The following is an 11,287-nucleotide window of genomic DNA, read 5'->3' as shown; positions in this document are numbered from 1 at the left end:
AATCGATAACTTCCACACTATCGGTAACAAAGAACCTTTTTGGCATAAACTGACTATCAATTCAGTTTCTTTCACTGTTTTTATTCAAAATTATAAGAAATTGGAAAGACAGAAATGAACACAGCTGAGGGTAACCCAAGCGCAATGTACCTGTCGTGATTACAAGAACTTGGAAATTCAAAATAAACATGCACCTTCAAGCAGAAGCCATAAATCTTGAACCCCTAGAAAACAATGACCAAACAAATGAATAATACATGTTGATGAATGCTAGAATACGCTCTTTTTTCATATTTACGAATTCTTGTAAACATGCTATTTTCAGTACATTTCACTTTCAGTGCAGCATTCTTTACATGTACTTGTAGCACAATTCTACAACTTGTAGCAAGCCAAGTAAAACAAGATTACTATCTTTACCAAAACAAATTTTCCAACTGATCTGAATGAGCCAATATTAACCCTACACAGTACAAGAGGGTCATTAGTAACCTTGCATAAATCGATTCTGGCAGTCATGAAACTTCATAGAGGATCTCATGGTCGCGCAACAGCAATATATAAAGTAATAATGCATGACCATTCCTACTCTTAGATACGGTTTAAAGCGAGGGAGCATAGTCAACAGGTACCTGTCAGTACGCAGTCTACGAGTCTTCCTCATACTCGCCAAAATTGATGTGCCCTGTTGCCTTGGCATGTTCCTGGGCAGCAGATTGTCCTGTGAGCGCTTTCTGACAAATCAGACACCGCAAAGAAAAGCCCTGCATATCGGTAAACTGGTGGCTACTCCTGGCCTCGGCAGCCAGCTCCAGAGCAAGACTCAGAATACTTTCATCATTGGTCGAGAAGACAGTCTGTGGAGTGGTAGCATCAATGGGTTCCAACATTAGCGGATCATAATGTATCCCATCATAAATAAGAAGAATGCGTTGAGTATAATTCTGGTCCTCGCCGAATCTATTAATCCGTTCCGCCTGTGTCTCAACAACGTCAATTTCTATCCCATAATACTTCGATAAAATGGCGACCTCGATAGCACCTCCCCATGTCTCGTCACTCATTATCCAAGCGCAGTAATCAGCATTTGATTTTTCTAGAAACGCTTCGTTATATGTTGCTGGATCGCCCCTGACAACACTAGCAATAAGGTCCCGCATGCCACCAGCGACAGACAGGTCCAACTTTCCCGTCCTGGCAAAATTAATACTCGTGAAAAGACATGAGTTGTTTGCAGGCACAACCTGTCTGGTCAGGATACCACGAGAGTTATTCTGGTTTTCGATGTGTTGCAGAACTGCTTCAGCCTGCCTTACTTTGGCCAATTGGTTTTTCTCAACGATCAAGACGTCTCCAGATTTTAACGACAAACTCGCCAACTGCTGATTGTCGTTCTCAATGTTTAGGATTTTGGGTGGATATCCCGCCAATATTTTAAGACTGTCCTGCGGAATATTTGTCAAGGTGTTGAGGGTGTGTTTGAGGTCATGAACAGTGGAAGCGCTTGTCAGTTGCCGTATTGTGTGTTGACCACTTGCGGCCTTGCATCGGAGAAGCAGAGGGGTACCTGACATTCTGAGCTCTGGTCTGGACTCAACCTGAAAAGACATTTGAAATTGTTTACTTCATTCAGAATAGTCATTGTCAGCAGCAGGTCCAGGCCCAGGCCCAGGGGATGTAGGTTGAAAAGTGAGTCTTTCCTAGCACGTTTTGGACAAGCAAATGAAGCCATGATGCCAATTTGACCACAACTGCTAAAAACTCTTCTAGCTGGTTATCAAGACAAATGTCTATCATTGGTATTATCAACTCTTCCATTTGGTTATCATTTTACAATGCGAAACGAAACCTGAGAATACTAAAAATGAAGGACAGTTTCCTGAATGAAATCCCCACAAACCAATGTTATTGCTAGCTGTGCTTATTCTGTAGATAATGCTTTATTATCAGGTAGAGAAACAATACCTTTGTTATGAATAGAAAGAATATAAAAAGGCGAAATATTAGCAGCCGATCCAAATTTCTTTCTCCGAAGAACAGTGCTTGTGCAAAACGTCATCAATTTGTGCCTTTGTTAGTTCCATTCTCTCCCAACAGATGCCACCCCACTTACATCATCGTGGCGGGAATTTCAAATTTCGCGGGCTTTCGCATGAAGCCCATTACATAGCCTCGATCCGCTACGCTATACATCGAGCCTATGTGCTGCCTCGAAAAAAGCCAGGAATTCCAGCCCAAACGCATTTAAGCTCATGATGGAAAACCCCTCGCAAACTCGCCTAAGTGACGAAATTAAAAAATTTCAGACACTGGAATTGATCGATTGCCGACATCTTGGATGTCGGCATCCTGAGATGGGTAGGGCTGATCCAAAGATACTCGGCCCCCTTTGTTGACATCGGCTATTTTAAGAAAAGCTCATGGTAACTCTTAATAGCCGATGCCAACAAAGGGGGCCGAGTATCTTTGGATCTAGCCCTACCAATCCTGAGATTCAGGATTTTGATAATCCTACGTCATCCACTGCATCACCAGCATTCTCCAAGCGTCGTCCAAGGTGATCATCACCGTCAGGCCTAAATCCATTCTCCAAGCGTCGTCAATGGTGATCATAGTTGTCGAGCTTCACTCGACCTCCCCTGTGAGAATTTCAGTGGGTGTATGTAAAATTCGACAGACGGACCGAAGACTGGGAGATTGCATCACCAGTACGGACTGTAAATCTTATTCAGGCCGAATTAGTGCCACTTTCTCTCATAAAACGTTTTATTTTATTAATAGCTAAGAAAATATGATCTTTATAAATAAAATCTGACACTTACTGGTGGGTTTTAAGATGACTGTATGGAGAACTATAAATGCAGCGTAGTGCAGCATTTTCGCGGGTTTAGTGGTGATGCGTAGCCTCATTAATTAAAGATTCTTTTCTTTTCTATATCCGCGGTACTGCTTTTCAAGGTTACCAGTTCTCGAGGCGCTGTAAGGAACGAAATCAGCGCCTCTAGTGTCAAGATTGAACCCCTCGGTGTAAAAATAGTTGACGTCACAAGGCTAGCCAACCAATGTTTATCGCACTGTAAATATCTTCTTTAAGGGGGCAATACAAATATTTATTATTATTTAATCAGGTCATTATTTCGTCAACCAATCATTTTCGCAATAGGCACCTCGCACTTCGTCCCTTTTGGGGACGAAGTATTGATCTAGCTCGAACAGGACGCACTTGATGCCATAACGTATTCGACCCCCTCCTCGGGTTGAGCAGTGTTCGTTTTTGGGCTTCATAGCATTTTGACATTGGAGCCGGAAGCGTCGGTCGGAACCCGCTCGTTGAACACCCTCAGCAAAGCACTGGCCGCGTAGGCCAAGACCACAAGCACCTCAAGAGCACCATTAGGCCTGCCGCCGCCTATCTTTCCTATTATAATCACCACTCTAAGGCCCTCATAAATTCACACCAGACGGCTAGATTCCCATAATCGCAACATTTAAAAGCGACGGTGAAACGAAAACGATGCAGAATTTACCATCCCTTCACGCAGAATGCAGATTTGGCTCATTTCCGTACTGGTACTGGCTGGCGCCATCTTCGCCGCAGGTAACATCAAGAGTTTGTCATTCCAAGCCCCCACTCTAAATGCAGCATTTTCATAACATCAGAAATATCGGTCAGTAGTGGCCTGATATTGGTGATGGCCCGGGCGCGAACGCGATCATCGTGGAATGATGGATTATTCGTGACCAACCCACTGTCTTCATGCCATGCATCCTAATTTCAGATGGCTGCGGTAAGACCAGTTACCCTCCAAGCAGCTGGCGGGTGGTGGGCGGCACCAAGGCTACCCATGGGACATGGCCGTGGCAAATCTCCCTCAGAATGTTGTCGGGGGGGACACATCGCCACATTTGTGGAGGGACCATCATAAATGACCAGTGGATCTTGACGGCAGCCCATTGCTTCTTGGCGTAAGTGTGGTTATTTTGAGCGGGGTGTTCGCCTGGTTTTCGTGAGAAGGTGCCAGCCGTCATATTGCGGGAGGTGTCTCTGCTACAGCGCAGCAACTGAAAATGTACTTCACGGCTCATAACAGCTCCGTTTGGCTCAACTCACCTGAAACGGGGACCGGTTCAAACTTCGCAGAGTCTGGGACACACGACTGGCGTGTGTAACCAGGACGTTTTGTCATTGGTCACACCAGCTGCTGTTGGACCACATCAGCTGAAACAATTGGTAGGTAGCTTTAAAAGTCGTCTCTGTGCCTTATCACTTTTATTCATATGCATTATAACTGATATACCGGTACTAACATTTCAGAACAAGTTCTATCTCTGGAAGTCGGGAAGCCGCCTACTACCGCGTGCGAGTGGGTGAACACAAGCAGACGGCCTATGACGGCACCGAGAGAGACCATTACGTCGAGAAAATCATTCGGGTAAATTGAGTAACTGTGGTGTATTGTTCAATTTCTTCTCAAGCAAACCTCCCTGTCATATCGAAATTGAGACATCAGTCAGACCGCCCCATCGCATCAACAACCAGGTCTCTGACATGTTCGTCCCAAAAGAGTGACTAGGGCAAATGTATTACACCTGTAACTAACAGCATGTTGGTCAGAGCGTAAAATAAAAAGTCTGTAACATGAATGATTAGTTCCTATCTTTAAATTTTCAGCACTATTCATATTATGGCTATCAACCTACGGACCCACATGACATCGCCCTCATCAAACTGAGCAGCAAAATCTCCTTCAACACCCATGTGCAGCCCGTCTGTCTGAATCAACAGTACGGACAGTTTGACAGCACCGACGGATGCTGGATCACAGGCTGGGGAGACACAAAAGGTGCGCAAACATTTTCTCACAGAAATTTAAAATTGTAGACAAACTAACCCTTTAAATTTGGAGAAGCAGTCATTACTCCAGGGCCATGGTGTCATAAGGTGCACGGTTTACCACACTACCTTGTAACAAATTGCACGACGGTAACATGCATTCTTACGTTACTTGGACCCTTCCGCCAAAGTGTACGGCATGCCGCGCTGCCCTGGGCCAGAGTGCACAACGGTGGCGCGTAAAGTGTACGGTTTACCACACTACCCTGTAAAAGATTGCACACACTGCAACTGGGACATGCAATTATATTGTACTTTGTAACAAAGAGTAGACAACATATTTTGATAACAGCAGAAATGCACTTTCTCAATCTTTCAGGGACGGAGGACTCCAACTACCTGCAGCAGCTCTCGGGCCGCGTGTGGTCGAACCGGGAGTGCCAGTACGGCTGGGATAGGTACAGTGGATGGCAGTCCTCTATCCAATCGGGAATGGTCTGTTTCGGCCACGGGAGCACTGGCGCATGCGTCGTAAGTAATGTACCACTTGAAACAATCTGCGTTGAAAGCCTACTGCCCAGTACTGTGGAATACGGTTCTTATACACTCCGAATATCGTTGTTTTAAGTGTTTACGGAGTATTCCCTTCATGGAGTTCCTGTTCCTTAATGCTGGTTTGCTATGCTTTACGCCTCCATATCCTTCCAAGTCTAGAAAAGGACGGAAGACGCACTGAGTTCCCCTAGTTAGACCTGGATCCCGGACCTGGATGACACTCCTTATAAAGCGTAGGCCCGGCCAGTAATTCTTGACGCTACCTCCGACTCTACCAGTCCAAAAAGTGTAATTTTGAGCGCTTTCAGCATCTTACTCTCACCTCACAATTGAAAGGGTAGGAGCAAAAGGAGCAATTAGGAGGGAGCATGTATGGAGAAGATGAGATTTTAATGCATGCCGGTGTAGCAGTTTTGAATGTCATGTGATAGAGTGTATCCAGAAAGAAAGGAGTGTATTATGCGCTCTGAATCTTTGAAGTTTTGAAGGTAATGGGTCTTTAAAGAATACCTTACGTCAACATACAATAGGGAATGGCACTTTTATAGGGGGACATTAAAGACTGCTATACCAGTGTGTAAGGGGCTAAGGCCCTTGAGAGAAAGTGTGGCAAATATGTTTAATGTGTGAACTCATAATCTGAGCTAATATTCGTGCTTATTCCAGGGTGATTCTGGTGGGCCACTGGTGTGCAAGAAGCCCGGCACCAGTGAGTACGTCCAGATTGGTGTGACATCATGGGGACATGGTGATTGCGACAAGTACGGGAAGCCCAGTGTCTATACCCGGGTGTCCAGCTATCATTCATGGATCACGAACACGGTCTCGTACAATTAAGGTGGACAAGGAATATAAGGGAGTTCTTGCAAGGCACGAGAAATGCAAATGTGAACGCCCGTAAACCCACTGATCACGATGTCGAACAATATGGGCGTTCGCGTTGGCTTTGCGGGGACGTTGCGGAAACTACCAATTAGACCTATACCGTAAAGATTGATCTACGACCAGTGCAAGCTCTGTTTTTAACCTAGTGAATAAACTCAATACGTAATGAATATCTATGTGTTGTGTTGTTGTTAATGAAGTCACTCAAGTGCGGCGGTGAAACGATGGCAACGCCTTTCATGCTGAAAGGGACCAGAAAGAATTGTATAGTTGAGGGGGAATTTATGACAAAAAGAAAACTGAACTTACCAATAGCATATGAGGGCCTTTATTTCTCATTCTCATACATGTAACCACACGATTCATTTGATAACATTGAATTTAAGACATTTACATCATAAATCTTTATGACACTAGTACGTTGTGCATATTATTCAAAATCACCAACAAATAAATTAATATCTTATGATATGTTCTGATTGACCAGTTGTGGATTTTGAAAAGCGCTGGTAGGGAAAGTTGTGGATGATGAATTCAGCATAGCGGCGCGTCTCTACGGCGCCGGCGCGGGCGTTTTAGGTTTGTCCAAGTCTTCGTAGCCGGCGCCATCTTCATCGTCTTTCACGTGGACGTAGTTGGCGGACATGGCCATCAGGAACTGGATCTGAGGATGAAAAAAAGATAAGATAGAACCTATAGAACCGAAACATTACTGTGGGCCAACCGATGCAAAAAAGACTTGATATCGATGGTTGATACGACACTAAAGAAATTCTGTCCCGGATATGACGATGGTGTTTGCGCATAACTGACCAATCAGCAGCAAGGCCAGCAAATGATGTTGCGCACCTTTACGTCGTTTGCTGGCTCTGTTAGCTGATTGGTGATCAGTTGCGCAAACCGTGCCATCGTCATATCCGACCTAAAGTGTCGTATCAACGGGAACAAATTTGGACAGCGTAACCAAAGTTGAAAAGGTTTTAGTTGGTCGTCAATTTCTCCTTTTCAAAACTCTTCTGCGGTAAACTTCATCAGCTTGATAGAGGAGGCTTTTTAAGGAAACTGTTCATTTGGTCAGTCAGGGTGCTCATTTTAGCAGTTTGATTGGGCTTACCAATCCGATGCAGACGATGATAGAGCCGAAGTATGCAACGATCATGTTGCTTTTGATCTCGTCCGCCTGTAAACATAGAGGAAACCGACAGTGAATTCTCCAGCATGCGAGGCACCACCACCACCAAAGGAATTGCGTCCATCAATCGATGTAGGCCTACCATCGTTCTTTGATCAACGTACGGGTTCACTTAGTGCGAGGGACGGGGTCCTGTCGCATGCGAGCCGTACAGCCTACTTCCTTTGGCGGCGGTCTGGGGTATTCAGAAGCAGAAAGTATGCATCACCATCTAGAATTCGAGTAAAATCAGCGTAAATGTTAAAAACTCCTGAATATATCTTTAAGATTGCATGCCCCACGCGTCAAATGAAAAACTCAGTGCCATCTGGAAGCATATACATGTACATGAATTATTGTGCACCAGAGACATAGTGTACCAGCGACGTGTGGCCTACTTGAGACATCAGTCCGCCGGGCTGACGGAATGAGCCTCTTGTTGTGGGACGGGCCAGACCGGACTACAGAGACATCTATCATGAACCAGAGACGTGTACCAGAGACACCTATTGTGTACCAGAGACACTTGATTTCCCGCCCTACCTGTTTGCAGAATTCACTCGCTTTATCTCCGCAGATTGTATTGTTCTGTGAAGACATCGGGCCTGAATTGAGAGATTTCAATAGTAAACTGAAAGTTTTGTCCTGTGGTTTTGAATATAACGTTAAATTTTCTATCGAAGCATCCCAAATTTTATTTTGATGTTTTGAATTTCATGAAATTCGAAAAGAATCTCGAATTTCATGAAATTTCTTTTCGAATTTCATGAAATTTCTTTTCGAATTCCGTAAAATTTCTTTTCGAATTTGATATCATTTTCTTGTGGATTCCGACTCTCACGTCCATGGTGAGAACCGTTAACACTAAATCACTCGTTTTATCACATAGCCTACCGATAGGGATTAGCCTGACACATTCAGTGAGGCTCTTGACGAATTCAGTCTCACATGACATCTTCATGACAAGGAAGATAACCAGCGGGATGAGGGTCACACCGGATACGATCAGGAAGCCCACGTTCAATACCCAAGCGATGAATATGCACTGAAAAATAAATCCAAGGAGTTTAGGCGCCATTCAAAGGGAGGTAGCGTGATGACGACAAGTCACGTGACTACATGCCAGATTATCGATGATCGAATGATTCAAATAAACGCCATCATATTTCATTTGAGCCTCTGACGTCACAACCAACACCTTGGACGCCACTCTACAATCAGATTACCCAAACTTCGGTATTTTCATTTCGATCGCTCAATGAACTAATTTTATCGACCAATCAGCAGCACTGAGTCTGCTGCTATGGGTCGACCAACAATCACAAGTACAGTACCAGCTAGTTAGATTTACGCGCATGGTCATAGAAACTAGAGACATAAGAGATGGTTGTCTTTCTAATCCCTGACCCTCTCTGCAGTGATCTAGGTTTCCTTTACACGGGTTAATTTTTCATTCGACTGATGAATTTCGAGATGGTCCCTTACGATAACCTCGATGATCCTTCCGGTCACGTTACAACACTCCTTATGACAAAGTTCCTTGCCGGTCTCGCCCGTGGTCAGGAATGCGAAGACGATGAAGAAAATGCCAAGTGCCAGCATGACTATGTAAAAAGGGACTACGATTCTCTTCAAACTGGAAAGAAAGAAGTTGGTAGATTGGTTCCCGATCGTCTCCACAGAGAGCGGATGAGGCTCTCTTTTCATGCTGACATCTTGTGTGACGATCGGGTCCGAATTGGAATTTAGCTGCTCCGTTGACACGCAGTAAAAATATATAAGCTCGCCTTTTTATAAATATTTGTACGCGGTAATAGGCCCCGATGTATCAAAAGTTGGACATATTTTAATCAACACGGAGATACACACGTTTTAATTAACGCGTAGTAGTATGTATCCGAAATTTGACATGTTTTAATTGACAAGTATATGGTATGTATCATCAGTTTGACTTGTTTTGATAGAGACACGCAGTGTATATACTCACTCATAGTCAAATTCAAAGTATTTGGTGACAATATCAAATGCGGAGAGTATCGCGCCGATGTAAATGGTTACCCCCAGGATGAAGAAGATGAACCCGATCAAACTCGCGCAGGGGATTCGCCCCATGCAGATCTTGAAGCGTTCACAGCATCCTGGAATAGACAATAAAGATAGTTCATGTCATCATCATCATCATCATCATCGTCATCGTCATCGTCGTGCTCCATGGAACAACGGGGCAGACTCATCCTGGCACCTGTCGTTTTCAATATACGTCGAAATGATTCACATTTGTCGGAGGAATGCTGAATCTGACATTACCCAGGACTCTTACTTTGTATATCAGTCACCTGAAGATGGCCAAATGATAGCCCCTCTGCTCCTGCCTATAGTCCCCCTTTAACAACAAATTTCATTTCTAGCATTTGAGCATAGGCTATCTGGTTGACCCGGTTTAAATGCTAGTAGTACACGTGCCAAGGAGAGCACTCACATGGACACCACAGGGGAGACGGAATAGAGGCAGACCAAGAGAGACCTGGCGGCGTTCCATGGCAAAGGAACTTCAAGAGAAGGGCCTAACGTGGGAGGCAGCCAGACAGCGAGCAGCCAACAGACTTGAGTGGAGGACCCTGGGGAACGCCCCATGTGCCACCTAGGGCACGAAGGGTCCTAAGTAAGTAAGTAAGTAAGTAGTACACGTGGTTGCGTTTGGAACTTATAATAATTATAGTCTCGAGATTGCAATTAAAAGGTAATAGCACCTTTCGTCATCGCCCTTCAGTGCTCGCAACAAGGTGTCTAAAGTTTTCATCCAGGCCTACAGTTGAGGTGATTCATTCAAATATACCGAACATCTGGCATGAGGGAACCTTTATCGCATATCAATGATGATATTAACGTGTATGAATAAACTGCAGCCGATGTTAGTTGTTTTAAATGAAATTTGCACATGTAAGGTAGGTCTTCATTAATTTGCAGCTGTAGCGAACTCAGTCACACTAATATAGCTAGATTTCAAAATAAGTAGCTACAAAATAACTCGATAACTACTTATAGGGGGTAAAATGTTAGGGTGGGGGACTTGGCCGGTCCACTACCTCCGGAGTGCAGCAGAAAGCAGCTTTTCAGGACTATTGCGCTTGAATCAGATTGTCCGGAGCGGTAATAAAGCATCGGGTAATTTGGGGGAGGAGAGCTGTTGATGAGGGGTATGTAAATATAGACTGATTGTGGAGAAAACGATTAAACATGGGTCAATTTGCAAGGCAAGTTCATTGAGTCAACGCGCCGTATCCAGCGCGCGGGTGGGATGCAGCCACCCGCTCGAAAGACTCTTCCTTGCGATTTCATTTAAATCCGGAGTCAAATAATCTCATAGTATGATGATCTCAGCACAACCTACCTTCTCCCATCTTTAAAGTTACAATAAAGCACCAATAATCCAATTTCCGAATCAAAATGTCACCTCAGGTAACCGCTGCCTGTATGATTTGATCCAGCTTCCAGCAGGTCTCGAAATTAACACCCGGTCCTAATGATGTAGGCTTGGCACGGAGGAGGTGATGAAGTGACGTCACGATTAGTAATTTGCTGATCATCGCCTCCACCGTGGAGTTACTGCTCATCACGCCACACCACTTAATATTGTGGCCGTGATGATTTTAACGGAATAAATGTTAATTTTATTCGAGGCTGAATATATAACATCGATTACAAACCATATGTTCGTCGAAACAGAGTTTAACCGTGTGAGATTGACTGTATGGTGATAAATGGCAGGCCTAATGTGACCTGAGAATTTATACAGGTGTGGTCCATTTAACATAACTGAATTCATTCTCGAGGCATTATTT

General features: G+C 44.3%; 3 protein-coding genes across 3 annotated transcripts; 1 reads left to right on the top strand and 2 right to left on the bottom strand.

Annotated features, from left to right (window-relative positions):
• Window positions 1-77: 77 nt before the first annotated feature.
• On the bottom strand, window positions 78-2,039 carry LOC135491190 (ubiquitin thioesterase OTU1-like). Its single transcript, XM_064776903.1, has 2 exons — window positions 1,966-2,039; window positions 78-1,598 (listed from the first exon to the last, which is right to left on the bottom strand). The coding sequence occupies exon 2, from the start codon at window positions 1,572-1,574 to the stop codon at window positions 648-650; it is 927 nt and encodes a 308-aa protein (XP_064632973.1). The 5' UTR covers window positions 1,575-1,598; window positions 1,966-2,039; the 3' UTR covers window positions 78-647.
• A 1,483-nt stretch (window positions 2,040-3,522) lies between these two features.
• LOC135491355 (chymotrypsin-like elastase family member 1) lies at window positions 3,523-6,446 on the top strand. Its single transcript, XM_064777163.1, has 6 exons — window positions 3,523-3,598; window positions 3,780-3,966; window positions 4,316-4,433; window positions 4,673-4,844; window positions 5,214-5,365; window positions 6,056-6,446. Exons 1-6 carry the CDS (start codon window positions 3,544-3,546, stop codon window positions 6,224-6,226), a joined length of 855 nt encoding a protein of 284 aa, XP_064633233.1. The 5' UTR covers window positions 3,523-3,543; the 3' UTR covers window positions 6,227-6,446.
• A 140-nt stretch (window positions 6,447-6,586) lies between these two features.
• LOC135491356 (uncharacterized) lies at window positions 6,587-11,055 on the bottom strand. Its single transcript, XM_064777164.1, has 7 exons — window positions 10,837-11,055; window positions 9,433-9,583; window positions 8,931-9,081; window positions 8,340-8,490; window positions 7,989-8,050; window positions 7,389-7,454; window positions 6,587-6,938 (listed from the first exon to the last, which is right to left on the bottom strand). The coding sequence occupies exons 1-7, from the start codon at window positions 10,844-10,846 to the stop codon at window positions 6,828-6,830; spliced, it is 702 nt and encodes a 233-aa protein (XP_064633234.1). The 5' UTR covers window positions 10,847-11,055; the 3' UTR covers window positions 6,587-6,827.
• Window positions 11,056-11,287: the final 232 nt, after the last annotated feature.

The sequence above is a fragment of the Lineus longissimus genome, chromosome 7 (genome assembly GCF_910592395.1).
Source record: "Lineus longissimus chromosome 7, tnLinLong1.2, whole genome shotgun sequence".
In the NCBI taxonomy this organism is placed as follows: Eukaryota; Metazoa; Nemertea; class Pilidiophora; order Heteronemertea; family Lineidae; genus Lineus; species Lineus longissimus.
The sequence above is the reverse complement of the archived record's forward strand: the minus strand, read 5'-3'. Positions and strand labels throughout refer to the sequence as shown.

Excerpts from the sequence above, each read along its gene's own strand:
- LOC135491190 (XM_064776903.1), bottom strand. The coding sequence starts at position 1,574 with ATGTCAGGTACCCCTCTGCTTCTCCGATGCAAGGCCGCAAGTGGTCAA.
- LOC135491355 (XM_064777163.1), top strand. The coding sequence starts at position 3,544 with ATGCAGATTTGGCTCATTTCCGTACTGGTACTGGCTGGCGCCATCTTC. Across the intron at positions 3,599-3,779 it reads TGGCGCCATCTTCGCCGCAG|ATGGCTGCGGTAAGACCAGT; the intron begins GTAACATCAAGA and ends TCCTAATTTCAG. Across the intron at positions 4,434-4,672 it reads ACGTCGAGAAAATCATTCGG|CACTATTCATATTATGGCTA; the intron begins GTAAATTGAGTA and ends TTAAATTTTCAG.
- LOC135491356 (XM_064777164.1), bottom strand. Across the intron at positions 8,491-8,930 it reads GAAGGATCATCGAGGTTATC|TGCATATTCATCGCTTGGGT; the intron begins GTAAGGGACCAT and ends TTTATTTTTCAG. Across the intron at positions 7,455-7,988 it reads CGAGTGAATTCTGCAAACAG|GCGGACGAGATCAAAAGCAA; the intron begins GTAGGGCGGGAA and ends CTATGTTTACAG.